Consider the following 25,637-nt stretch of genomic DNA (forward strand, 5'->3'; position numbering starts at 1 on the left):
TTTTTCAAGGGCGAGGAGGCTGGCACACAGCAGTCCAGCACACAGGAGATGAGAATCGAGACGGCTCTGCGATGCCCTGCCTATGATGGAACTGTACCATGTTGTCCCGGGGACCATGGCTTATCTCAAATTTCTTCGCTTTTACTCAAATCCGGAACTGCCAGGGGGAATGTTTCTCGTACCTTGTCCGACTCACCGATGGTGACATTGATACAAATATCTGTCGATAGCCAAGCCGAAGCAAGAAGAAACTATCTTCTCCGAGCAGCAATCATGTATTCCGTCGAATCGTATTCGATCAGGACATGCAGTAAAGCAGCTCATGACCCCCAACCTGGTGAGTAACCTCAGGGCGATAAGAGAAAAGCATATCGATATTTAGCATAATAAGTACATCAAATGTGATAATATCACGAAACAAGCAGACTAGCAGAGGCTCTTTAGTAGGCATATTACACTCCATATCTACACTGGTCGATAACAATCAAAACCATGGTTGCTAGGACAGCTCCCAAGATTTTCGAAAAAAAAAAAAGATAGGAAAACGCACGCCACACTTACAGTTACAGGTTGCTGTGTTCAGATCGTCTTGCACCATATTTGTTTATGTACAGAAGAATGATGCAAATTTGCGAAAATGCTCGAATTGAAGTGAACTTAATAATTAATGAAGCTGTTCCGAGAGGCGCCTCTGCATCGATCGTAATTGCCGACGCTGAAAGATGATGATGTCTTGGAGCTTGTCAGATGCTTTTACATCACAAGCTCGGACACCCACCCGAAATCCGGCCCGTCCTCGTCCGTCACCGGCGGGAGCACAGGCGTTACGGGCGATGGCGACGGCCTCGCCTTTCTGAGGCCGAGCTCCCGCATTGCAAGCATCAGCTCTTCCATCTCCACGTCCGCGTCGCATTCATCCATGCCGTCCACCCACCTCCTCCCCTCAACCGGCGACACCGGCGGCGACTCCCAGAGAGAGGCCAGGGTCGACTTGGGTGAGAGCGACAGCGGCGAGTCCTCCTTGGGCGAGGCGCGGAGCTCGCCGGCGGTGTGCGCGAAGAAGCAGACGCGGCGGCGGCACGCGACGCCAGCGCGGCACGGGCGCGTGCGGTAGCGCGACGGGTGGAGCCACAGCTCGAACGTGCCGTGCGCGAACGGGCACGTGCTGCCCCTGGGGCACGCGGCGCCCGGCCGCCGGCGGAAGTCCGGGCACGGCTCGCCCGTGTACGCCACGCGCCTCGGGTCACGCCGCCTCGCGGCCTCGCCCGGGTGCGCGTACGGGCACGCCGTCCAGTCGTGGCTCCGCGCCCGCGCGCACCGCCGCACCTTGAACTCGTACATCATGAACTCGTCGTCAGCCTCCGCCTCGGCGGCGTCGGCCTCAGCCTCCCCCTCGCCGCGCCTGGCGGACAGGTACTCCCCCAGCGCAGCAAGCAGCTCCGGAGGGATCTCCACCGCCGACGGGTCAGCCCAAGAGACGGCCAGCGCCGCCGGGTCGAGCAGGAGGTGCTCGCGGGTTGTTCCCATGGCGCTCACTGCACACTCACTCTCCCTTGCCTACTCCCACCGAAGAGAAAATAAAAAAACTCTGAGGAAACTGTACTTTGAGGTGACACCCGGAGGTGGGTGGCGAGTGGCTTTATAGCAATCGCGGCAAGGCGAGACGCGCCGTTGGGTTTCGGCGGGGAGAAGGAGGATGGCGGTATTGAAGCGCCATCACCTGTGCCGGTTGCCGAGCTATCCGGTTAGCGTGGGCGTGGGTGGTTTGGCGCGAGGCGAGGGGGGGTACGTGGGCGCGCTGCTCAGTACGTGGAGAGGCGTGGAGGCTGGTGCTGCATGCCCGCCGCCACGTCGCGTCCGGGATGGTTTTGTACGGAAGTTTTTCTCGGTGCCAGGCGTCTCCGTCGCTTTGCGGCTAATCTGGGCTGTTTAATCCTCTCCTCACCACGAGTGCTCGTTTCCGGGAGCCAACGAGGCTATACTTGTTAGTTAGGCAAGTCGGCACAGCACAGCTAGCACAGGACGGGGGGAAAGCAGGGTTAACCTTGCAGCCTTGCATCACTGCTTGTGTCAGGTCGCTCCTGGTGGCGAGACACCTGGGCGTTTTCCTCTTTGTTTATGCCATGGAGAGACTGACCGCATATGCTAGTGTATTCTACTGCCGGTGTGATAAAAAGCGCCTGCACAATTACTCCCGGTATCAATGGACACAGAAAGAAAAGGAAAAGAGTGGCTACTTCGTTAATTGAGATATGTTAGGCGAGCTGGAATGAAAGAAATGCAAGAATTTTCAATCATCAGGCAGCTACAGATAGACAATTTATGGCAAGGCCTAGGGTCTGTTTGGGGAACTTCTTTTGGATGTAGCTTTTTCTAAAAGTTAGAAACTGCCTCAAACGGTTCATAGTTTCTAAGAATCTATAATTACAGATTCTAGAAATGAACTAAGAATCCAGAATTTGAAAAAACTGAGTTTAGATGCTTTTTCAGATTCTCAGAAGCTAGCTATCAAGCAGCTGTTTCTGAGGATCTAAAACTCCTCCAAACATGCCCTTAAGAATTGAGCAAGCTTCTCTGCACACGGTGTATGGCAAACAGCAATCAGCAAGCATATGCAACACATCGTACCAGGCAGAGTCGATCATCAACATACCGAAAGAGTTCCTACTGGAAAGATTAACTTTTGGTAACAGAAAGACGATAGGGCCTCGTCTCTGGGCTAAAAAGCAAAACGATATATTTATAAACAAAATTTATAATGGGTTTGAAAGGACACTCTAGTTACTCCCCCATAATGCATTCTCGTGCGGTTGTAATTTCTCTGTCTCTACGTATTTTTTAAAGATATATTTAAAGGTACAGTAAGATTAACTTTTTGAATTTTGCTATTGATCAAACGTTTGATTTTTTTTTTAGCATGCAATGCATTAGGGTTGAGGGAGGGTTTGTATGGGATTTTTGACTGGCATGCATTCTTTCAAATTATCATCCAACGACAGTGACCGGATTTGATTAATAAAATTAAAATTTTTAAACATTTGATCAATAGGTAGATCCTAACTTTTTAGTTATCCACATTAGCAACGCTAGCTTATTTTATAAGCATATATACAAGAGAAATTACAAATATAGTGTCTGATATGATTTCTTCATTAATACAACAAAAAAATTTTATTACTCTTTTTTTTTATCAATCTCATACAACAAAACTTTTTTAAATAAATATCAAGAGTTTTTAAACCGTTACCCTACGTTAACAAATGATTTTGACTTTTCTTTCTCCTCCATCGTAATTACTCGCCTGATAATAATCTGCGGTACCCTTTATATGACAACGGAGCTTTAAAGATATATTCCCGGTGCACACATGTTGACTGAAGTCTGTGAGCTCCCGGTGACCCGGTCGACACGACCATTTCCATGGCCGTACAAGTCTTGCCTTTTGCTTATTACTATTAGTACTAGTTTATGTCAAAAACAATGTTTACTACTGCAGTTAACGTTACCACCGGATCTACCTGCGGCTACCTGAAGCCGGCCCGACGCCAATGCCGGAAAACGCAGCGAGTTGCGCGGGCGCGGATAAAGCCGGACGACCTGGCGCGGCGGCGCCGCGCGGGCCGGTGAGACCTGGGCGTTTTGCCTTCCTTATCCATGGCGCGCGGGGGGGGGGGGGGGGGGGGGGGGGGGGGGGCGGCCTGTTCCGACATACGCTGATGCGTGAAGCGTGGCGTACTCGCCCACGCACGGGCGGGCGCCACCGCGGTGGTTGCGCACACGGGAACAGCCGCGCGCCGCGGAGGAGAGGATAATAAGCGACCGTGCCGTGCCGTGCCGTGCCGAGCAGGACGGACGCAGCGCACGGCACGCGTGGTGTGGATGATCTCGTTTGGCTCACCCGCTCCGGGCCCCGCGGTTCTTGCTGCGCTGGGCCATTAAACCCTCTTGTGTCGCGTTGGTCTTGATTTTATATTCTGTGTGTGCCGTTTGATTGACAGGCGCGGCGATAAACGGAGATTTAGAGTTTGTAAGCTAAAGTAAAATAGTTTGATTATTTTTATTTTATTACAAAATATAAATGACAGGATATATCTATCCCAGATATATAGATACGTGAAGATAAATGTACAGCTCTAAAAAAAATCTCAGATTTGTACCAAACATGATCTAATTACTTCATTGGATTCATGATATTCGTAGTATTTGTCAATTTTTCTATTTTGATATACTAAGATTCTAACTGTAGTATATCAAGGGACGTAGAGCAGTTAGGTAGTACTCGCAAAAATGCAATAAGAAAGAACTTTTGACACTGAGTTATATTAGTTTGGTTATTAAGATACGTGATAGCAATAATACAATTAACATTAACTATAGACAATAAAAATCACACCGAGTATAATATATGACGAGTGTCTACCTAGTCTTCCAACTAATCTCATCGAGAGAGCAAAGGTTGTAGTCGACGACGGTAGTCGATGGCTAAGACTATGTCTATCGGTGACTTGGCTCAATATATTTTTTTTAGTTGTTTAAGCCTTGAATTGATTATTCGATGACCTCCCTTTATACGAAGCCTTGTATTTATACTATAGGATAGATCATCCTTTAAGTAGAATACAGAGTACAGTGATAGTCCTATCCGTACCTGGATTAAACTACTTTGTAACCTTGCTATTTCCGGATTATCTCTATTCTCTTTGTATCCATATCCATAACTGTCAGTTGCATTCTGTATAACATTAGACATGTGGTATTCTTGATGTCTATCTATGTGATAAGGTATGAGGTATCTAATACTCTAACATACACCCATGGTCCTTTCATTTTGTAGGAAAACAACAAATTAATTAGTAGGATTTATTTTGCATGAACATTTCCTATATAATCATATGAAACAAATAATTACAGACTTCAAGAATGCTATGAAATTCTTATAGAACAACTCAAGACATAAAGATCTGGGTTATCTTACCTCAGCGGTAATCGGGACAAACCATGAAAAACTTCACAAAAGTTTTAAAATATTTCAAAATTTTAATTAAATGTAGTGGGTTTACCGTAGTATTATCATTACGATACCCTAATAATAACAACAGTTAAAACGATAACCATATTGCAACCGATGGTTTGGGAAACCCTGATGCCAACCTTACAAACTTCTCTTTGAATTTCTCTCCCATCTAACGTATCTGTTTCATATACGATATATTCAAACAGTCGTTTCTGTATTTTTTAATGTATTCTTTTTAGTTAATTGTTTTATACTTTAATTTTTGTTAGTAAAATTTTATGTTTCTTAGAGCTTACATTTCGTATGACAATTAAATAAAAGAAACCGAATGGTATTGGTTGTGTTTTTTTGGATAAAACAATATCTACTTTTTATATTTATTACTGATGTAAACAATAAAAATAGCTTTTATAAAGTTGAAATTCTACATTGAAAATATAAGATGATGAACTTTTAGATTTAATTTTTTAAAAACATACTATTTAGCAGTTAAGAAAATGAACAAAACGATAGAAGCTGATGTCGTTTGATACTTTGATCGAGGGAAGAATGGGTTCACCAAGTTGAGGAGGCACTTGATGTGAAATGGACCTGCAGAGTACATTAGTACAAGTGTAATGACCAACCAAGAAATTATTAAAATTAATGATTACATGTGCTCAAAATGGTCCTTACTTTCCTGAAAATATCTTACCATCTGCAGCAAACTTTGCTGTCCGCCTGTCCCCAAGAGCTCAACTGCTCAGAACGTGCAAAGCCTGTTCAATGGCCCAATTTGGAAATAATTAAACCTAGTTGTGTATCTGGTATGAAAATAATTAAATTCAAAATGTACCCCAGCGATTGTAAACTACTAGCGCCATCTCCTTCTCAAAACATTTTTTAAAAAAGAACATTACTGGATCAAATTATTTTAAGACGGGGTAAGTAAGCCAAAACCGTCTTCAAGTCAAGCAAGACCCTCATGAGCAGATAAGGCGCGCGCCACGTCCACCACACACAATGGGGACGTTGCCCGTCGCCCACAGGCTCTCGCTCGCCTCCGCCTTCCCGCCGCGCCACCGCCGGCCGTCGCCCTGCGCGCACCGCCGGCGCCGGCGGCATGGGGCGGCCGTGGTGGCGTACATGGAGCCGAACCCCAACTCGCCGGCCTCCGTCGCGGGCCGCCTCATCGGGGCCCTCCCCGTGGTGGGCCTCGTGGCGCGCATCCTGAGCGACGAGGGCGGCGTCGGCGGGGACATCATCGACTTCGCCGAGTTCCGCCGCCGCGTCAGCAAGAAGTGCACCGTCATGGATTCCCAGGCTTTCTACGACTTCAACGAACGCCGCGGCAAGGTACTTACCTCACCCGTCGCTCCTCACGCCGACGAGACGATTCGTTCTGCTTACGATGCGAAACCTAAGTAAAAGTGTGAAAGATGTGATTTTTTTTTCAATTCTGATTTTGGTGACCATGTCGCTTTGCTTCACAGGCAGGGGATCCCTTCTACGTTCTTCTGTGCTGCTGGTTGGCCGCCGTTGGTGGTGGGCTGCTGAAAACGGAGGAGATCTTGGAAGGCGTGGCGCGGCTCCGCCTCTCCAACGACATCGAGTTCGAGGAGGAGACCTTCCTTGACATGATGAAGACGGCAAAGGAGGTGTCCATGCCTCGAACAAGCTTAATTCAGCATTGAGCATGTTTCTGCATTGCAATGCATACTAATTGCGTATCAATTAATTGACCGTGAGAGTGGATGAACTGTCGTGGTGCAGAAAAGAGCAAAGCTGAAGGCTCCGGCGCCACAGATACCAATGGAAGCGAGGGCGGAGAAGGCTCTGGAGGCCGTCTACGTGTGCTGCTTCGGACAGGATATGGTGGAAGACGAGGACGTGAAGCTTCTGTGCACAATGCTGAGCGCGGTCTTCCCCTCCGTTGGGAGGCCGGCGATCGAGAGGACAGTGACCTCCATGGCGAAGCAGGTGGCTGCCGGCGAGAGAAAGGGCCCCGGCGCCAAGACCGTGTCCAAGGAAGCAGCAGAGCGGCAGCTCAAGGACCTGGAGTTTCTCAAACAGAACAAGCTGGACTCGTCACTATGAGCATTTAGCAAGAGCACAACACATTGAACATTTTTGTCGGATACTAGATGGCATTGTTAGTCCAAGAAACAGAAAATCGCATGGCTTACTAGTACTTGCCATAGTTGGGATAAATTGGGGGCTTTTTTGGCTGCAAATACGAAATAGATGCAGAATATGGTTTTTCGCAAAGACATGCTAGGAGGTCAGCCATGGTAGATGGCAAGTTTGGGACACTGTTGACACATGCGAAACAATGGTCTCAATTCTTTAGTATTGCAGTGTGAGTGAGTGGGAGATCGGAGCACTGTAAAAAGATGAAGTTATGTATCACTCTAAAAATGACTTGATCTAAACGTATAAAATTGGAAATTGACTTCTTTTATTGATCTAACAATATTACTTAGGGTTGTGCTACGTATACGACGTCGTACGTACGACTAACAGCTGCGCATGCAGCAGCAAAACACGACGACTGCTAAACGATCACGGCGCAGTGGCAAACACGGTGACGAGCGTCTCAAATAGTAGATGTATAGCACGACTTATTTCGTATGTATAGAAGTTTTCCTATCAATTATAGTATTACAATGCAAGTTATGACAAGTTTAGAGAAAAATCCATATTTAAATGCTCCCCATTTACTATTCTCTTTGTTTAATATTATAAGACTTAGTTTGCCTAGATTTATATGTGTGATAATCAATCTAGACACATATAAATCATAAACATTGGTGCATGAATAAATCTAGACAAACTCAAAAAAATATTTTAATATAGAACGGAAGGACAGTCGATCAAAATTTACAAGAAAGGTTACACGAAATACCAGGGCCATACTGGGCCTCCTAACGGGCCGAAAAGATCATCATCCATCTAATTTCAGAAGCCCATTTACCACACGTGTGTGATCCATGATCCATCCATGGAAGAGGAGTACCCAGCCCGGATCGCCCGGACCATCTGGCCTCGTGGGGTCGGAACGACGAGAGGCGTCGGGGCGGCTTGCGGTGTCGCGGCGGATCCACGAGGGAAGGGAGGGGAGCGATGCCGGTGAGGCGGCGGCAGCCGCGGCGGAGGGAGACGGGGGCGGTGGAGAGGTACGGGGAGATGGGGATATCGGCCGCGCTGTCGCGGCCGTGGGACTACCCGACGGCGTGCGGCGAGATCGCGGCGCTACTGCGGAACGGGTACGCGGACCTCCCCAAGGCCGCCCAGGCTCTCGTCGCTGCAGACGTGCTTCTCGCGTTCCGGCTCCTCCCTGAGTAAGCCCCTCTCTTCCATGTTCCGGCGCCGCGCCCTAGATTGCGCGATTCTGTTGATTTTTTTTATTTTTTTTTGTCTAGGGAAACGAACGCTAGCGAATTATGAGTCAGTCAATACTTGGAGAACTTATGCTTTCTTATGTGGATTGTTGAGCTGTCCAATTATGAAACTTTGCGTTCTGAAATCTGAAGTGAGCGTGTAGGCACCAAGCTTGAACAAATCAACTAATCCCCTTCGCCCTTACAAATTATTGCGTCTGCCTATGTTCATAACAAGAAAATTGCTATTTTGTCATCCTAAAAAACGAAGCTTCGCTGAAATGTCATCTCCAATTTATGATTTGCTAAAATGCCAGTCAAACAGGTGCAACGGGCTGAAATGCCATTTCTTCTGGTCCTCTCAATTCATTCAATTTTGCCCTTTTCTTTCTTGGAGAGATGACAAAATTGCCACAAACTGGCTTGTAAGCCACATCCTGCTCAATCCTACCTAGTCAACCTTGCTTTTCACTGATTAGCTGTTCTGTTCGTGGCTGCTTTCTTGCTGTTGCTTGCTCTTGATGTCATTTGCTTGCTGGTCATCTGCATCTGTGGACTCTTTCTTTTACGGTCCATACATGTCCTAAAACATGAAAGTGCTGCCGAATTTAATTGGTGATTTATGTGATTTTTTGAACTCATGACGCAGCTCTCTTGCCAAGTTGCAATGCCATGCGTTGCGGCTGGACCAGCTGACTTGCCCGGCCTGATAAAACACAGCCAGGTTCAATTTGGTCAGGCCATGACAAAAACATGGCCAAAACATTTTTTTAACATACAAATGAATGAAAATGGCATATTAGTTTGTTGCATCCATTTGACAATGGCATTTTAGTTAATCCAAAACTGAGGATGACATTTCAGCGAAGCCATGTTTTGAGGACGGTTAAATAGAAATTTCCTCGTTCATAACAGCGTCTCCCCTCCCTGTCCCTACTGGCTTTTGTTGAATGTTCAGGACATGCAGCAGAGTTAGACTTTATTGGAAATTTATTCAATGTTCAGGTCATGCGTAGTTGGAGTTTTTGGAAATGTGTTTATGCCTCTGTGGTTCAGTCACTCATCATCACAGTACCCATGTTATCCAGTTAGTGGATGATAAGTTATATACATAAGAGAGGTCTTTCGGTCATGCCTCTATTATAGAAAGCATAGAACTAACAGGGAAGACCCCCCGACTGTATTTTGGGCACACAAATGCCCATTTCTTATGTGCCTTATAAGCCAAATGATCAAATTTTGATCCAAAAGTCAACAAGGTCAAATAAAAAAAAGAGGGTTTTTTTTTTTTGGGGGGGGGGGGGGGGGCATTAGCCTGTATTAATTCATTATATATCTGGTAGTGTGCAGACAGGATATGCATTGAGTGCAGCTAATGGTCTTCTCCAAGCAGTAGAAGGTTCTCTACCAAAGCAAAAGAAGGCACAGGCTATTTCAGAGTTCAAGCGTTCCATTGTTGCACATAAGCGGCATGCTAGGGTTCAACAAGATCCAGGTATGTAACAAGCTCCTTGCAAGTGTGTTGTATGATGCATTGATGTTTATTTGCACTATTGCTCTGTTAGGATGGTAAATAATGGTTTTAAACCGATAAATGTAGTCTGTGCTTTCAGCCTTAATTTCTTCATTTTCAACCACTAGGATAGATTTTGACTATTTTTTAAACTAATTAACCTACTGAAGCTGCAGTATCTATCAAGATTTAAGAGGATAAATTTACAAATATTTACTACTAACTAATGCAGTCATTGTGATGCTGTTATGGCCCATTTTGCAGGTGCAACACACATACCATACGATGTGCTTGTTCATATTTTCAGTTTTCTTGACATGCGCTCTTTGCTAGCAGCTGGTCTTGTCTGCTGGTACCTCTTTTCTCTTGTCCATGTAATTCCTTTCAAACACTACTTTATTGTTGATGACAATGTTTTTTAGAAGGCCTTGGAATTCAGCTGCAAACGACAACAACCTGTGGAAAATGAATTACTCCCTTTTCTTCAGCATCTACCCTATGAACTGCAATAGCACACCGACACCTGGTAATGTACAGAACAGTGATGGTCATGTGCAGAATAGCATGTATCCAGTGTCTCCTGATCCTGGTTTTAGCTGGAAAGAGGCTTTCCAAAATAAATATGCAGGTAAATCTTTCGTATGTTGATAGATTTTAAAGTACAGTAACCTACCACCGAAGGCTAAAATATCATTCATTACAGAACAAGAAACATGGAGTTCCGCTTCAAATAGAGCTTTATGTGGATTTTGCCGATCTGTCATTTGGCTTTGCAACCTGACTTCTGCTACTCCACATCAATGTCCTAAGAATGGAAAAGATGGAGTAAAACTAGGACCTCTATTACCTCTTACAGTAAGTACTTTTATCTATGGTTAATAGTTTTTTACCATGGTTTGCACCGCAACAGAGAGAACATGCTGTCTAAAATTCACCGCTTATTTCATTGCAGCTACTTACGTGTTAAAAAATCAATATTGTTTCTCCCTTTTTTTCGGTACAATGTCTTAACATAATTATTTAACATTCCTGATCCAGGTTGCTGATTACATATTGGGCATCGATGACTTGACAGCTTCATCGTCTGAAAGTGCTGATACAGATAGTGATTCTGAAAATTATCACCAGGCACGTTTTTGGTCGTTATCATAATAAATGAAAAGGAATGCATATTGGATGAAATAGATTGCGAACTTGTTATATAGTTCTTTATTTTGTTATGTCTATATTAATTTCTTGTAGTTTCCTAGTGTGGTATATGCACCATCAGTAGCAACCGCGTGAAATGGTTCACCGGTTCACCGATTTAGAAGTACTCCCTCCAATTTTTTTTGTTTGACTCTTCATTTTATTTAAAAAATTTATATAATTATTGACTATTTTATTATGATTTGATTTATTACTAAAGTAACTTTAATTATGATTTATAATTTTAATTTTTAAATAAGACGAAGGCAAACGTAAATAAAAAGTCAACGGTGGAGTGAGTATAATCGACGGAAAAGCTGACATTGTTAGGTACATGGTACTGTATTTAAATGAAACGGTAGCCAAAGAAATTCGTCATACGTGTATGACTCACCCTTATAGTTTCTAGCTCTAGTCTTAAAACCCTTGCTAGAAAATTTGGGTTTAGAACGTACTCCTCTGTTTCATATTACACTGTATAAAATTTTGGTTTGTTTTAAGTCAAACATGTTCAATTTTAACTAAGTATATATAAAAATTTACTAATAGTTTCAACACTAAATTAGTTCTATTAAATTTATTTTATAATATATTTATTTTGTATTGTAAATATTACTATATTTTTCTATAAATTTAGTCAAGCTTGTAATATGAAGTAGGAGAAGCATTCTTGATACACAAAAGAAACCAAAAAAAAATTGTAGCTTGTAGCGTGATAGTAACTCAAATTCTATGGATTGAAAAAGTACAGAAACCACGAAACATTTTTTTCCATAGAGCGCTAGAAAATCTGCTATGAATTTCTCTCGGAACGAACGATTGAATTCCTAAAAAAACATCTATGAATTTCTGAGAACAATTGAATTCCTCCAAAAAAAACCTCTGTCCTCAAAAGGACTAAAAGAGCCCTTAGAGCAAGGCTAATAATATAGCGAACAAACTGGCTATAAGACTTCTTATAATCTTCTCTTAGCCCACCATATAGTAGTTAACTGTTCATCATTAATATAGGACCCATACGTCACTTTCATAGAGTTTATTAGTTCATGTGCCCGAGCTGACTATAAGCTCACAACCTGCTTCTACCCTCTCTCTTCCACATAAGCATTTAGCTAGCTTATAGTTTGCTATTATACTTGCTCTTAGGCGCTGCTTGCTTCCAACTAGAGAATTTTGTATTTTTGTGGCTCCTAAATGGTGCATTTTGTTAAAGCAGGATTTTTCACTTTGTAGTGATTTCGTCATTAATACCCTCAAATAACTATAAAAAATCGCATATTTTTCCAATCCTTTAACCTTAACTATCTCAAACACCACCTTGATTTCAGCTGAGCACATCCATAAGAATACTTGTCCCCACAGGAGCCCTTAATCTCAGCATCACCCATCCACATGAATCGTGCATTTGGACATTTTCGACTAAAGAAAAACGACTTAGATTAGCATGCATATCCAACTGAGGCATGTAAATGGTATACCATAAAGATAACTCACATATCAACAGCACTTAGTAACAACAATTTCTAGTGGAGGTCAATGTTAAACATCAGTTTGAAAACTGGATACCTAGACTTAAGAGCACGCTGGCATAATTCGAATTCATTGATGTTCAGCACATCGCAACTACTGGGCTACTGGCCACACCAAAATGTAGGTATTTACTATTCCTCCGTTCCACTTTATACCGTTCCACGTTATAATATGTAACGGAGGTTATATTAGTGAAGGCATGGAATCACAACCATCCCTTAAAACCGACAAGTAGTGATCAAGAGGGATCATAAATCAGCTGAGTAACTTCTACGGCTCATCCTACAATTCTAATGCTTCTTGTTTTTCGAAGGACCCTTAGGAATCTTAGCGAGGCATTTCTCATCAAAAATGGCACAGTACTTCTTCAGCTCGATCATGGCCTTCTCTCCAAAAGCATCGATTTTGTCATCGTACTTCTCATATAAAACAGGCACGGTGTAAAGTGCCATAAAGACTGCATTATGCAAGAGAAACGTGATTGGTAACATATTAACAATGTTAATTGTGGGCAACTTGTACTAGCAAAAGAATTACCTATGTAGAACAGTGTCAGGAAATTGCAGCAGCTCCCAAGAACAGACAGAATCCAGAGACCTGCAACCACCTGAACATAATAAAAAGGACCGGATAAGCACACTCAGCATGCGACCAAGAGAAAATATTAAAAATAGTGAAGGGCTCAAATAAAGTAAATCATGTTGCCAATCAACATACAATCAGAAATTTCTTCAGGTCATGACCTTGACCAATCTCCCTCAACGTAGCAAAGCCCCTATTGATCTCAAATCTCAGTGAGCGAGCAACATTAACGGCCAGGTCCTCCGGAATCCTCACCTCGGGAATGTTAGGAGGGGACCTAAAAAATTCCAAGCCAGAAATTATAGCCACAACAAACCTAACACATACACATTTATACACAGATTACTTAGTCTGTGTAACATTATAGGAATTGTGGCCATTGACTACAGATCAACAAAGTAATAAGATGATAAAAGGAAGTCATGTGGAGCATTATCATATCATATCTACACAACATCCACTAGGCCAATAAAAACTAACTAGATTGCCTTAACATGGCACTGCTGGCTTAAGTTTGAATGTTTCATACGCTTGGGAATACCAGTTGAAGTTACAGGAAGCTCACTTGTTGATGAAAGTTGAGGCATTGGACCAGAGGAAGAGGATGGCCAGGGTGAGAATGACACAGTGGCACAACAGGGTGAGGAGATGGTAATCCATGACTTCAAAGAGCAGCCAGATGGCCGTGGCACCAGCGAGCACTCCAACGGAGATTTTCTTGTTCCTCCATAGAAAGAGATCAGCAGCTGCAAGCACAAACATGAGCACATCACAGCAAAGCCCCATTTAAATAATAGGTCCACAGCTACACTACACTATCATCAAACAACGAATCTTAGGGTTTAAGCATAAATGAATATAGCGCATCAACATCACAGATCAGCTACTATTCTATTGCTGTCACAAAGTTGCAATGGCACTCGATCATTTAAATAAAAATCTAGATGACAAATCTACACCAATAGATACTAATCCGATCACAATTCATTCACATTGTCCCGAAAACGCAGCACAAATTTGACTTATAAATCACGGATCATGGCATTCTCCACTCGCTCATAGTTCCACCACAAAATAGTACAACAATGAGCCCACACAGACAACCAGAGCAAAAAAAAAAAAACCCGACGCGGTCGGATCTACAGGCTGCAAGAACACAGACCACCAAAGGTAAAAGAAAGCTGTAAGCTTTGGCGGCTTACGCTTGCCGCCGCCGAGGACGGAGTGGACGGGCTTCTCGCGGCCGAAGAGGCGGTAGATCTTGGCCTTCACGGCGGCCGTCCTCTCCCCGTCGGAGTCCAACGACGACGAGGAGGATCCCCCGCGGCCGTGGAGCTTGTCGGAGATCGTGTCCATCACCGACTCCTCCTCCTTGTGCTCCGCCATGGCTAGCTGCTGTCTCACTCTCTCCCTTCTCCCTCGCTTCAACTCTTTTTTTTTTTCTCGCACGAACTCTTTTTGCCTCTTTTTTTTTTTTGGTCTTTTCTCCTTTTTCTCCGCAGTTGCGGCGTTGGGTCGCGGGTTTTATGCGCGGGGTGGGGCGATCTTGGCCGTTGGATGCAGAACGATCGGCCGCGTGATAAATCCAGCGTTAACGGCGCGGGTTAAGCGTGGTATAATAACTCCTCGTGACGACGGGTAACTGGCGCTAATCGCGGCAGGAACGCGCGGGGGAGGGTCCACCTGTAAGCGAGGTTATCCTTGGTGCGGTGCGGTCGTCCAAGGATGAACGGGGGTGGAGATCACGAGGAGAGGGTTGGCATCCACCGTGACGACGTGTGGCGTACTGGCGCGCCTTGCCTGCACTTCCGCCGGCGTCGTCAGCTGTCGTGGAGGGGCAGTGGTCGTGGGCGTGTGAAAGCATACTCGTGAAATATGCTTTCCAAATGGCAGGAGTGGAAGAAAATACTGTTTACCAGACAGATAAATAAAGCTATACAAAGATCAGCATATCCAAGGTCGTTGTAGTATAGTGGTGAGTATTCCCGCCTGTCACGCGGGTGACCCGGGTTCGATCCCCGGCAACGGCGAATTTTTTACCTTTAAATAAATATATATATGTTCGACTATTTACGTATTGCTGCATTCAATACATATTATTTCGTTTTCAGTTTTTTTTTTCGTTTGGGAGCACCATCTCGAGTAGTTTTTTTTTCGTTTGGGACACCATTCAATACATATCTTTTTCAGTTTTTTTTTGTTTGGGAGTACCATCTTGAGTTTTTTTTTTCGTTTGGGAGCACCAGGTGGCATGCATATCCTCCGTGGTGGGCCGAACGCCAGTATAGCATACTGTGAAGAAATAAGTCCACTTTAGGTCACTCAATTTATCGTCCAGTCTATTTTTCGTCCTTGGACCGTAAAACCGAATGCAACCAGTTCCTGAACTATCAAAACCGGCGCAAAAAAGGTCCCTCGGTGGTTTTGAAGGCGGTTTTGGCTGATTTGGTGCCTATATGGCTAGTTTGATTAGGTCTCCGTCCCATATGGCATTGACATGACGTTTACATGGCAATTATATATCAGAAAAACAGTGGACCCACCTGTCAAGGCACACAAAAAATGATTCAAAAATGATAGGCCCACATGGGCCCACAGTCAACTACCAAAAAGAAATAAATATGGTGGGGCCACGTGGGCCCCACATGTCATTCCTACTCTCCTACCATATTTATTTTTAAATTATTTTTTGTGTGCAGCTGACAAGTGGGTCCATTGTTTTCTGATATATAATTACCACGTAAGCGCCATGTCAATGCCACGTGGGATGGAGACCTAGTCAAACTAGCCATGTAGGCGCCAAGTCAGCCAAAACCGTCTTCAAAACCACCGAGGGACCTCATTTGCGCCGGTTTTGATAGTTCAGGGACTGGTTGTATCCGGTTTTATGGTCAAAGGACGATAAACAGATTGGATTATAAGTTGAGGGATCTAAAGTGGACTTATTCCTACTGTGAATGGCCTAATGGCCCCCGACGGCAGCTCACCACGCATGGGTGCTGGGCAAGCGGATGCATGGGTCCACGTTCCACAACCAGGCCTAAGAATCCCCAGCCCAGTAACCTCTCTTCTGGGCCCCTCGATCCCCGCGACGGAATTCGCCAAAACCGATGGCCCAACAGCACCCTGTGTTCCGCGTGGCCTTCCGGGGAGAAGAGGGGCCCCACGCGCGCGATCGGTTTGGCGCTCTGTGCATATACATCATCTCTCTCTTATATACATACACACACGTACTCACTCTTTACACATGTAAACTTTATATATATAAATATATATATACACACACTAGACATGTAAACCTATATATATAAACTTAATATATACACATAGATATATAAACTATGTATACACAAAAAGTTACAGATATAAGTTTAATATATAAAAACCTTTATCCATATAAATTTATACATGTAAATTTTATACACATAAAGATTAAAATAATCTATTTTATAAAATAAAAAAACCCGCACACCTTGTCTCAATGGGCCTCAATTCTCTACTGCGCAGTCGGCCTTAATTCTCTACTGCGTAGCCGGTGGCCCAACAAGCCCTGTCGTGGGCCGTGTTCGCGCGGCCTTCCCTCCGCGCGCGCGCACCAAATAGCCTTTTCGGGAGAAGAGGAGGCACGACGCGGCGAAAGCAAAGCCTCTCACCCTCACGCGTTTCGTTCCCCTCGCTCGCTCACCCCGGCCGCCCGCCCACTCGGCTCGGGTCGGCAGCGGCAGAGCGAACCGGCAAAACCTCCTCCCGCTCCCCGCCATAACTGCGGCTGCGATCCCCTCTGCTTCCTCACCGGCAATTAATGCCGCCAACTACCAGATCCACACCTCCGGAAACCTAAGCCGCCCCCAAACCAAATACCGCTCTTCCCGTTTTGCCCCTCTCCGGCTCTTCCCCCCACCACCCGCGCCCCCGCACGCCATGCCATTCCGCCCCACGGTCTCGCCGCCGCCGCCGCTGCTGCCGCCGACGAGGGTACCGTCGTCGTCGTCGTCGTCATGGCGTCCTTCCTCGACTCGCTCTCCTCGGTCGGCGTCGGGTACGCCGTCGCCGTCGCGCTCGGCTTCCTCGTCCTCCTCGCGTCGCTGCTCCTCACCTCCTACTTCTGCTTCCGCCGCGGCGTGCCCGGCGGCGGCGGGGTCCACTCCGCGCGCCACGCCGTGTCCTCCGCGTCCAGCTCCGGGCACATCTCCATCACCGTCCCGCGCGTCATCTTCGTTGCGGACGACACCGACTCCCCGGGCTCCTCGTCCCGCGGCGCGGGGGGCGGGGTGGCGTCGTCGCCCGTCGGGCTCGACCCCGCAGTGATCGCCTCGTATCCGAAGGTGCCCTTCTCTAGGGCCGCGGCGGGGGCGGACGCCGAGGCCGCGTGCTCGATCTGCCTCTGCGAGTACAAGGAGGGGGAGATGCAGCGCATGATGCCCGAGTGCAGGCACAGGTTCCACCTCATGTGCCTGGACGCGTGGCTGCGGCGGAGCGCGTCGTGTCCGGTCTGCCGGTCTTCGCCCATTCCCACTCCCGTCGCCACTCCGCTCGCCACCCCGCTGTCGGAGCTCGTCCCGCTATCGCAGTACGCCGCTGACCGCCGGCGCCACAGGTGACGGGTTTTGGTGCATCATGTCTTCTCTTCTATATTCGTTTTTGGCACCATTAGCTGCTGTTGTCAAGGATAGGATGGTGCATCCATTGTTTCATTGCTCAGAGGAGGTTGGGTTGATCCATAGGAGTACTGATTAGGACAGCCTGGACTTGGAAGTTTTGCGTGGTAACAGTAGTTCGTTGCACTGAAGCAGACAGGCAGTGTATAGACATTGTTTTTCCATCCGGTTATAGTAACTTTTACCAACTAAGGTTACTGGTAGACCTACAGTTGTATGTGCAAGATCAATATCTGAATTGCTGCATTCCAGTTATATACTATAATATATGATTATTGCACTTGCATACTTGTATGTTGGTCACCATTCTTTATCAGCGAGGAGATGAAAGGAAAACAAAATGTTATTTATGACAGAATAGAGCATTTTACAACTTAATGATTGTCGTGTTGTAACGGAAATGGAATTTTTGAAATAACGCTCTTTGTTGTCGGGGCTCAACATGTTTCTGGGTCTAAATTACTTAAATGCAGCTGGCTACTAGATGATCGATAATTTTGAGCATTGATGTATGTCACGTGGGCTTTGTTGAATTAATGTTGGTTCTGAAGTCATAAATTTATAGATAACATTTATTTGCTTGTGCAGTTCACTTGCCTTAGTCAATTCTGTTGTCCTGAACAGGATCATTTATATTGAACTTTTCAGGGTGGTAAAAAACATTTGAGATAATTTTTATGTCAGTTGCTTCCCTTGATCAGTTCATGCCATTTTTAAGCTAGCTTGAATTCTGAACTGCTATATTGATTTATTGAAGTGGTCGTACTACTTTGGTCATTTGATTCCTGGTCTTAATGTGTTTATATTTTTGGTTTAGGTCATGTTCTGTGTCAATGTTTGTTTTTCCTCTAGAGGTATATACACCACTGCTTTTGATTAATTACAGCAAGTAGCAACTGTAATGAACTTGCATCATGACCCTAAATGTGAGAACATGTGCCATGTCATCTATGATACTTTAATGACAGAATAAGAAGGCATTTTGTTGTTAACTGGAAAATTGTGACCACCCACTAGTTTCAGATTTTGACAGCTGCTTGTTGAATAATGACCCTCAACACTGTTTTGAATAGTTTATGTCAGAGTTATTTTGTTTTAGTCTGAATTTCCCGTCTAGAACTGTGCAGCTCTCATGGGGACACTCTGTACCATTTTAGTTTGTCATTTCCTTGTTATTCTATTTGTATAGTGAGGTTAGACAGCTTGCAGATTTTGACGCCATCTGAAGATGTATATGTGAGTTGGAATTTGGAGGGACTCTATTATGACCCCACTTTAATTCGTCTGAATCTTGAGGGGGTCATATGTGTTGAACCCCAAGAGCTTATGCAGGAGATATTATAATGCTCTGCATTTGTATTGGTATCATCTGGATAGTTATCTGTACTTTGTGCAGAAAAAACTGAAAATGTTCTCTCATTTTTTTTACTTGATGTAGTTATGAATACTATACTGTCTAGATTGTTTTGTGTGCTATAATCAACGTCCTTGTATGTGTACTGCTAGCTACGTCTCTAAATTCTAAATTCACCGACTGTGATACCCTAGGTTGTTCCTTTTCTTTCATGCTTGATACATGTGGTTAATGTGTTGTGCTGTTACTTTCTGATTACTGTACGGCTTCACCTAACTAATTTTTTTCTTAGAGCAGTCAATAGCTAAAATCAGTGTAACGAACTTTTCCATACTATAAAACAAGGGAAGGGAAACAATGGGGACAATTGGTAGCTCAAGTTCTGAGTTAATTTTTAGTCGTGTTACCTCTTATTTCTTTCCACTAATACAATATGTGATTACTTGGTTGAAATTTTTGTGACAATTTATTCTGTATAAATTGTTCCTTTCCCTTCCCCCCTATGCATACCGATTTCATTGGTATCATGACGATATATGTTGGATCAGGGGCTCAGGGGAACTCTTATATCCTTCAGATTGTTACATGGCTTTATATTGGCAAGTTTGGTTGTTCATTCCTAGCACACATATCTGTGTTTTGCAAGAAGCCAGATTGTTTTTTAATAGCTGTTATCAACAGAGTAAACCTGATATGTACGACAATATCATCGTTAATTGGTTCTTTTCGTGCGAGTGTTTTACTTTTAATGTATTGTGAGGGTATCGCGTTTGCGATGATCTTCTCTGTGAACAACAATTCTGCTATAACAGTAACACAGCTACAGAAAATGGATTAGAATGACCTATTGTGCGGTCCATTTGGATTATCATTTTAGTGACATTTTTTTTCTTCTGCCTATGTTTATAAGCTAAAATTTAAATTTTCAACCTTAAATTTATGAGCACGGCTAGAGCACGGTAGCCCGTTGGACGGAATAATTAATAAACAGGTATACAACAGTCCGGCGTCGATGTATCAGGCAAAGTGATTAGCAAAGTCATTTAACAAATCCTGTCCGAACGGAATGTAAATTTATAAATTTATAGTAGATTACGGGGTTTTTTTATCATAGTTTATTTTTTAGTTTTGGTTTTTAGATCGCTAAGAACATATATATATATCAAAATTTTATTGATAAATTATTATTATTTTAAATATGTCATTTGGTTTATTTCTTGCCTTCTTTTAGCTAATCTTTATGCAGTGTCAGTAACCATGGTAGTGCAGCTGCATGTTCTAGAAATTTCATGTCACTCATGTTTCATCAAACATAGGCAAATAACGCTTCCGGGTATTACCTAACTATAGAGAATTTAGGCTGCAAACACAACACAAGTGGCATAATAGTTATCCAGAAACTACATATACAGCGGAGGTCTCTACATAGTGAGGTGTGGCAAAGAAGTCGTGATTCACACAATGAAAATGACCAAAGCAGGAAAAAAAAACCATGATGGAAGTGTCTCATCACGCTGTAATTAGCTTAGTAGCTTACTCTTGCAACGCAATCCACGCCCTTGGTCTGCACGCCGGACGCAGCCCCGCCGCCAGGCACCAGCGCGCCGGCGATGCCCGAGACATCCAAGATGATGGAGCAGTTCATCCGAATCTCGAGGTTCTTCTTGATGATGCCCAGCACGTTCACCCTCGCCTTCATGTCCGTGTAGGTGCTCAGGTCGTACTCCTGCCCAAGTATCAGGCCCGTGCCGTTGAGCACCGACGCGAGGCGGTCGGCGAGCAGGTCGATGGTGACGTTCATCCGCACCGTCCTGTCGGCGCCGACCTCGCCGGCGGGCACGTACGCCACGCTGACCGTCTTCCCCTTGTAGTACACGTCCGTCTCGCTCCGGGAGAACCGGAGCGACGCGATGTTGGGGTTCTTGACGGAGATGTCGGCGGTGAGCGTCGCGTTGGTCGCCACGGTGCTTCCGACGCCGGGGCCGCCGGAGCCGGGTCCGGTGCTGATGGCCGTCACCCAGACGCCGTTCATGGTGGTGCGGGGGTCCTTCACCCTGAACACGGTGAGCGCGAGCACGAGGATGGCGAGGCCGACGACGACCAGCGTGGTCACGCAGCAGCCGCAGCACCAGAGCGCGCGCCGGCGCTTCCGGAGGTACTGCGCGGACCGCCACCTGCTCTCCGCCTGCGCCTCCTCCTCCGCGTCGCTCGCCGCCGGGTGGACCGACGGGGATGGCACCGCGAGTGGCCGCGTCGTCTCGTTCTTGTTCTCCGCCGCCGCCACCGCCGCCACCGCCATGGGAGCTAGCAAATGGAAGCAACGGACACGGCCGTTTTGTTAGTTACTTGTCTGTATGGATCACACCACCTAAGCTCGACGCTGCTCCTGGGTCTTGGTCTTGTCTTCAATTTATACAAGTTGGTCGAGGAAGTCCACTGCTGCCGCCATGGCTGCGATACTGCCATGCGCCGGGATTGACACGCTTGACTCGTGGAAGCTTGAGATGACGACTGTGCCGCGTCTGAATTTTCCCAATCTTTTGCTCTTTTTTTAAGCTTACTTATAAACCAAAATTTAAATTAAATTTTGAGTTAATTTTGGGTTTTTTCGCTCATTGAATTTTATTTTTAACCTTGGTTTTTATAGCTATATATATAATTTTTATTCATAGATTGTTTTTTTGTTTGTGCCGTTTGGATTTTTCCAAAGCCAAACAATCACTCTGCGTCAGGGCCGTGTAATTTTCACGGCATGTGAAAATCGCGGATTGTCCGATACTCCGATTGGCATTTGGCCCCGGAGTTGGTGTGCCTTCAGAATAGTTATGATTTCTTCGTTCTAGAAGGAAAAACTGCATCTCTTCCAAACAACGTGAAAAGAAAAACCTGGTCATCCTGATCCTGGTGAGTCCTGATATCACGTAATGCTTCTGCCTTCTAGATACTTATTTTTTTTTCGATAGAACGTGATATGATCATACGAGGTGCATGTATATAATTTAAAGAGAGGCTTGGACTGCGACATTAACGGAGATTCGAAGAACCGGTTAGTGACGGACACCGATGGTTCACTTTGAGGCGAGTGATATACCGAATAAATTAAAATGACACATGAGAAACACATGGAGACGGCAGAACGTTGGTCAACAATTACCGGGTACTGCTAGTTGCTGGCTTGATAGTGACTAATCTTCTTCTGATGGTAGTAATCAAAGGCAAAGGAGGCGATTGTTATTTGCAAACAAAAAATAATTTATAAATAAACTTTTTATATATACAGATCTTAAGACTGAAAGATAAACTTTGATAAAAAAACTCTAAATTAATTATAAATTAAAAATTAAAAATTTAAATTTTAGCGTACAAGTATAAGGAAACGAAAGGTTGAGATGAAAGCTGACGTGGTGAGGAAACACATGGATCAGAATGTTGCCGCTTGGCACTTGCTGCTAACTGGCATTCCACCGTTCTTGTCGAATGAAACAGAGAAAATTGAGGTCCTTTCGTACTGTAAATTCCCGTTTCCTTTGAATAAATTGAATTAAGACCTACGACCGGATCAAGCGATGATTTCAAATCTCCATCGACCAGATACCGGACATGAGAAAATTCACTAATGTGCAGATCTGGACTCAATGATTTGGGACAGCTAAACTTGCCGGAAAAAAAAAATAATGGATCAAGATTTTAAGAACAAGAACCAGCAAACTGAAGATATATAAAAAATGCTATCCAGCTAGCGTGAAGAACTAACCGAATCCTGATCCAGCTCTCACCACAACGTGTTCAGTTTACATGTCTGCCTCGTCCGTAGTGGTGGATCTTAAACAAAATATTAGAAGAGACCGGACGAGAGAGAACAAATTTTAATTATTTTTTCTCTTAAATAATACCAGAAATTTTGTTGTGTAGGCTAAGGGAGACTTCAATGACGTAGATCGGATAATGAATGCCAGCAAAGCTTCTTGGGTAGGAAGGGAAGGGAAGCCAGCTTCATCTCTAAGAAGACGAAGTTCGATAGTGGGAAGAGCTTGGTGCGGGCGGTCTTGCTGGAAAAGCTGGAAGACCTTGGACAATTTTTGGACTAGATTCAAAACCAAAATTTAAATCAAAATTCCAAGTTCTATGGATTGCACGTCGAAAACCAATCAGTTCCATAAAATTTTGATCATTAACAACGAAGTCCTTGCCATATAGCAAAAGACTCACTTAGGGTATTCTAAGATTATTTACAGGACACACTCCCCCATATACCATGTGAGCCCACGTACCTCGTATGTCACACGACCCGGAGGAAGATGCTTAAAATCATATCCAAAATATCTGGTGATGGTTTCAACTTCTTTTTTTGGAACTAAAGTTTCCATTTTTTGTTATATGATGTTTGTCATTCTATTTTTTTGTCTTTACCACTTTTGCTTTTGTTTTCGTTTTTGAGAGAAATAATGGTGGACAATAAATACTATATTCAACAAGTTACCTTGCAAACCTATGTGAGATTATGTTTTTAAATGGCATGGGTCTCTAAAATTTAACACTGCGAACGTTTATGATTTTTCTTTTTGTGTTACAACGCGCCGGCAATTACTAGTGAATCAATCAATAAACACGATGGATGGCCTACCAACACAATGCACCTGTCAGCCCGGCTAAAAAAATTGCACCGGAGTCCAAACGTAGTTGTCATCACCACAAGGTCCAGCCCAAGGTATGCTGCAACTTGACAAGGCTTCCATAGATCAGTATTTTTCTGGAGGCCCATATCATCAATTCACCCGAAATCTCAACTCGGCCCACAGCCTGCGTGTGCGCATTGCGCAAGAGAGTACAACCTCTTCCAAAAAAAATAAATAAATAAATCATTTTTTCAGTTTTTAGATATAATGTTTGACTATTCGTCTTAGTAGAAAAAAATATGATTAATATTATTATTAGACAATAAAACATGAATAATATTTTATACGTGACTATTTTTTTAATTTTTTATAAATTTTTTAAATAAGACGGATGATCAAACGCTTGACACAGAACCAAAAAATGCTTTTTTTTACGGAGTAGTACTCAGATCCGCTTCGCGCACACACCCGTGCCGCTATGTTCTTTTCACCGGGCACTACTAGAGCAAGTTCAATAGTATAGTCAACTACTAGCTTCAATTCATCTATAGCCAATACATACAATAGTTAGCTACAAAACATCAATACATGGTCCCACATATTATACACACATTTTGTCTTGGAGCCCATGTGCAGTTGGTTACAAATTAGTAGTCCACCTCTCTTCTCTCTTTCCTCTTATCTCTTCTTTATAGCTGGCTTATAGCCTGCTATTGTACCTGCTCATAGGTGGATTAGTAGCTTTAGCACTGGAAGGTTTCATCTTCATATTTTTCACTTATAGGTCAATTTAAATTTTTAATATTAAATTTAAAGTAGATTTTGAGGTTTTTCATCGTAGTTTATATGTAATCCACAAATTATTTTTTATTTGTAAATATATTTAATCATAGCCTTTACTCTGCAGCTGTGGTAGCATGATGAGCAGATGAAAATAAGTGTTCCGCTGCAGTATGTTTTATCGCCGTCATGTTATATCAGTATACCTGGTTATATTGTCATCTACTTCTACAAGTTTGTATATAGTTCAAGCTGTGTGTGTAGAAACCCACCAAATGGTGCAAAAACAATACTGGAAGCAGCGTGCAAGAATGCTGTAGTTGAACTCGCCATTCTGTCCAGTTGGTTCTGATTAAGTCTATTTCTCAGCTGGTCAAAAAAAAAAAGTCTATTTCTCAGGCTGTAAACCTTGTGATCATGCTGTACATTTCTTCAACAAGAGTCGCGTAACACATGGGCCGCTGTTGAGTTTAAATTGAGCCCTAAACCGTAATACCTTGAGTTTAAATTGAGCCCTAAACCGTAATACCAGATATATTGATCCTTTAACTTGCAAAATCAGGTTGAATTATGTCATGGCAGTATAGATGGCTGGTCTCACCGATATGTCAATATGACATCATGATCAATAAAACAAAACAAAGAACAAACAAAAATGTATCAAGGTCCACATATAAATCTCTCCAATTGTTAAGGACAACAACACAACACGTCTCACTATATTTATTTATTTGTTTTAATTGTTATGCGGTTGTTACGTCACATCGGATTTTGACACTAATTTAAAGTATTAAATATAGAATAATAAAAAAACTAATTTTATAAATGAGAGTTAATCCATGGGACGAATTTTTTGAGCATAATTAATTCATAATTAGCAAATATTTACCGTAGCATCACTAGGCTAATCATGAATTAATTAGGCTCATTAGATTCGTCTCGTGAATTAGTCTAAGATTAAGATTATGGATGAGTTTTATTAATAGTCTATGTTTAGTGACCAAACATTCCATATGACTAAGAACTAGACTTTAGCCCCTAAA

The 25,637-nt window shown here is 43.8% G+C and overlaps 6 protein-coding genes and 1 non-coding gene across 7 annotated transcripts; 4 read left to right on the forward strand and 3 right to left on the reverse strand.

The window, feature by feature from the left end:
- Positions 1–362: 362 nt before the first annotated feature.
- Positions 363–1,660, reverse strand: LOC102705537 (zinc finger CCCH domain-containing protein 37). The gene has a single exon (XM_006655441.3). The coding sequence runs from the start codon at positions 1,525–1,527 to the stop codon at positions 754–756; it is 774 nt and encodes a 257-aa protein (XP_006655504.2). The 5' UTR covers positions 1,528–1,660; the 3' UTR covers positions 363–753.
- A 4,291-nt stretch (positions 1,661–5,951) lies between these two features.
- On the forward strand, positions 5,952–7,454 carry LOC102705821 (photosystem I assembly factor PSA3, chloroplastic). The gene is made up of 3 exons (XM_006655442.3): positions 5,952–6,349; positions 6,487–6,651; positions 6,767–7,454. Exons 1-3 carry the CDS (start codon positions 6,017–6,019, stop codon positions 7,088–7,090), a joined length of 822 nt encoding a protein of 273 aa, XP_006655505.2. The 5' UTR covers positions 5,952–6,016; the 3' UTR covers positions 7,091–7,454.
- A 561-nt stretch (positions 7,455–8,015) lies between these two features.
- LOC102713633 (F-box protein At5g52880) lies at positions 8,016–11,222 on the forward strand. Its single transcript, XM_006654612.3, has 6 exons — positions 8,016–8,334; positions 9,717–9,868; positions 10,151–10,238; positions 10,312–10,514; positions 10,590–10,741; positions 10,925–11,222. Exons 1-6 carry the CDS (start codon positions 8,117–8,119, stop codon positions 11,036–11,038), a joined length of 927 nt encoding a protein of 308 aa, XP_006654675.2. The 5' UTR covers positions 8,016–8,116; the 3' UTR covers positions 11,039–11,222.
- Positions 11,223–12,768: 1,546 nt separating this feature from the next.
- LOC102713907 (reticulon-like protein B1) lies at positions 12,769–14,677 on the reverse strand. The gene is made up of 5 exons (XM_006654613.2): positions 14,389–14,677; positions 13,752–13,932; positions 13,322–13,463; positions 13,142–13,211; positions 12,769–13,061 (listed from the first exon to the last, which is right to left on the reverse strand). Exons 1-5 carry the CDS (start codon positions 14,570–14,572, stop codon positions 12,895–12,897), a joined length of 744 nt encoding a protein of 247 aa, XP_006654676.1. The 5' UTR covers positions 14,573–14,677; the 3' UTR covers positions 12,769–12,894.
- A 467-nt stretch (positions 14,678–15,144) lies between these two features.
- TRNAD-GUC lies at positions 15,145–15,216 on the forward strand. Its single transcript has one exon. It is a non-coding gene; the product is annotated as a tRNA-Asp (tRNA).
- A 1,624-nt stretch (positions 15,217–16,840) lies between these two features.
- LOC102714185 (RING-H2 finger protein ATL67) lies at positions 16,841–18,029 on the forward strand. Its single transcript, XM_006654614.2, has one exon. It carries the CDS (start codon positions 17,185–17,187, stop codon positions 17,785–17,787), a length of 603 nt encoding a protein of 200 aa, XP_006654677.1. The 5' UTR covers positions 16,841–17,184; the 3' UTR covers positions 17,788–18,029.
- Positions 18,030–20,499: 2,470 nt separating this feature from the next.
- LOC102706107 lies at positions 20,500–21,565 on the reverse strand. The gene has a single exon (XM_006655443.3). The coding sequence runs from the start codon at positions 21,495–21,497 to the stop codon at positions 20,724–20,726; it is 774 nt and encodes a 257-aa protein (XP_006655506.2). The 5' UTR covers positions 21,498–21,565; the 3' UTR covers positions 20,500–20,723.
- Positions 21,566–25,637: the final 4,072 nt, after the last annotated feature.

The sequence above is a fragment of the Oryza brachyantha genome, chromosome 5 (assembly GCF_000231095.2).
Source record: "Oryza brachyantha chromosome 5, ObraRS2, whole genome shotgun sequence".
Classification (NCBI taxonomy): Eukaryota; Viridiplantae; Streptophyta; class Magnoliopsida; order Poales; family Poaceae; genus Oryza; species Oryza brachyantha.

Bases quoted from the DNA above. Each gene is read 5' to 3' on its own strand.
- LOC102705537 (XM_006655441.3), bottom strand. From the start codon at position 1,527: ATGGGAACAACCCGCGAGCACCTCCTGCTCGACCCGGCGGCGCTGGCC.
- LOC102705821 (XM_006655442.3), top strand. From the start codon at position 6,017: ATGGGGACGTTGCCCGTCGCCCACAGGCTCTCGCTCGCCTCCGCCTTC. The intron at 6,350-6,486 runs GTACTTACCTCA...TTTGCTTCACAG, and splicing joins TCAACGAACGCCGCGGCAAG to GCAGGGGATCCCTTCTACGT. The intron at 6,652-6,766 runs GTGTCCATGCCT...GTCGTGGTGCAG, and splicing joins TGATGAAGACGGCAAAGGAG to AAAAGAGCAAAGCTGAAGGC.
- LOC102713633 (XM_006654612.3), top strand. From the start codon at position 8,117: ATGCCGGTGAGGCGGCGGCAGCCGCGGCGGAGGGAGACGGGGGCGGTG. The intron at 8,335-9,716 runs GTAAGCCCCTCT...TATATCTGGTAG, and splicing joins GCGTTCCGGCTCCTCCCTGA to TGTGCAGACAGGATATGCAT. The intron at 10,515-10,589 runs GTAAATCTTTCG...CATTCATTACAG, and splicing joins TTTCCAAAATAAATATGCAG to AACAAGAAACATGGAGTTCC.
- LOC102713907 (XM_006654613.2), bottom strand. From the start codon at position 14,572: ATGGCGGAGCACAAGGAGGAGGAGTCGGTGATGGACACGATCTCCGAC. The intron at 13,464-13,751 runs GTGAGCTTCCTG...GGAATTTTTTAG, and splicing joins GCCTCAACTTTCATCAACAA to GTCCCCTCCTAACATTCCCG. The intron at 13,212-13,321 runs GTATGTTGATTG...TATTATGTTCAG, and splicing joins ACCTGAAGAAATTTCTGATT to GTGGTTGCAGGTCTCTGGAT.
- LOC102714185 (XM_006654614.2), top strand. From the start codon at position 17,185: ATGGCGTCCTTCCTCGACTCGCTCTCCTCGGTCGGCGTCGGGTACGCC.
- LOC102706107 (XM_006655443.3), bottom strand. From the start codon at position 21,497: ATGGCGGTGGCGGCGGTGGCGGCGGCGGAGAACAAGAACGAGACGACG.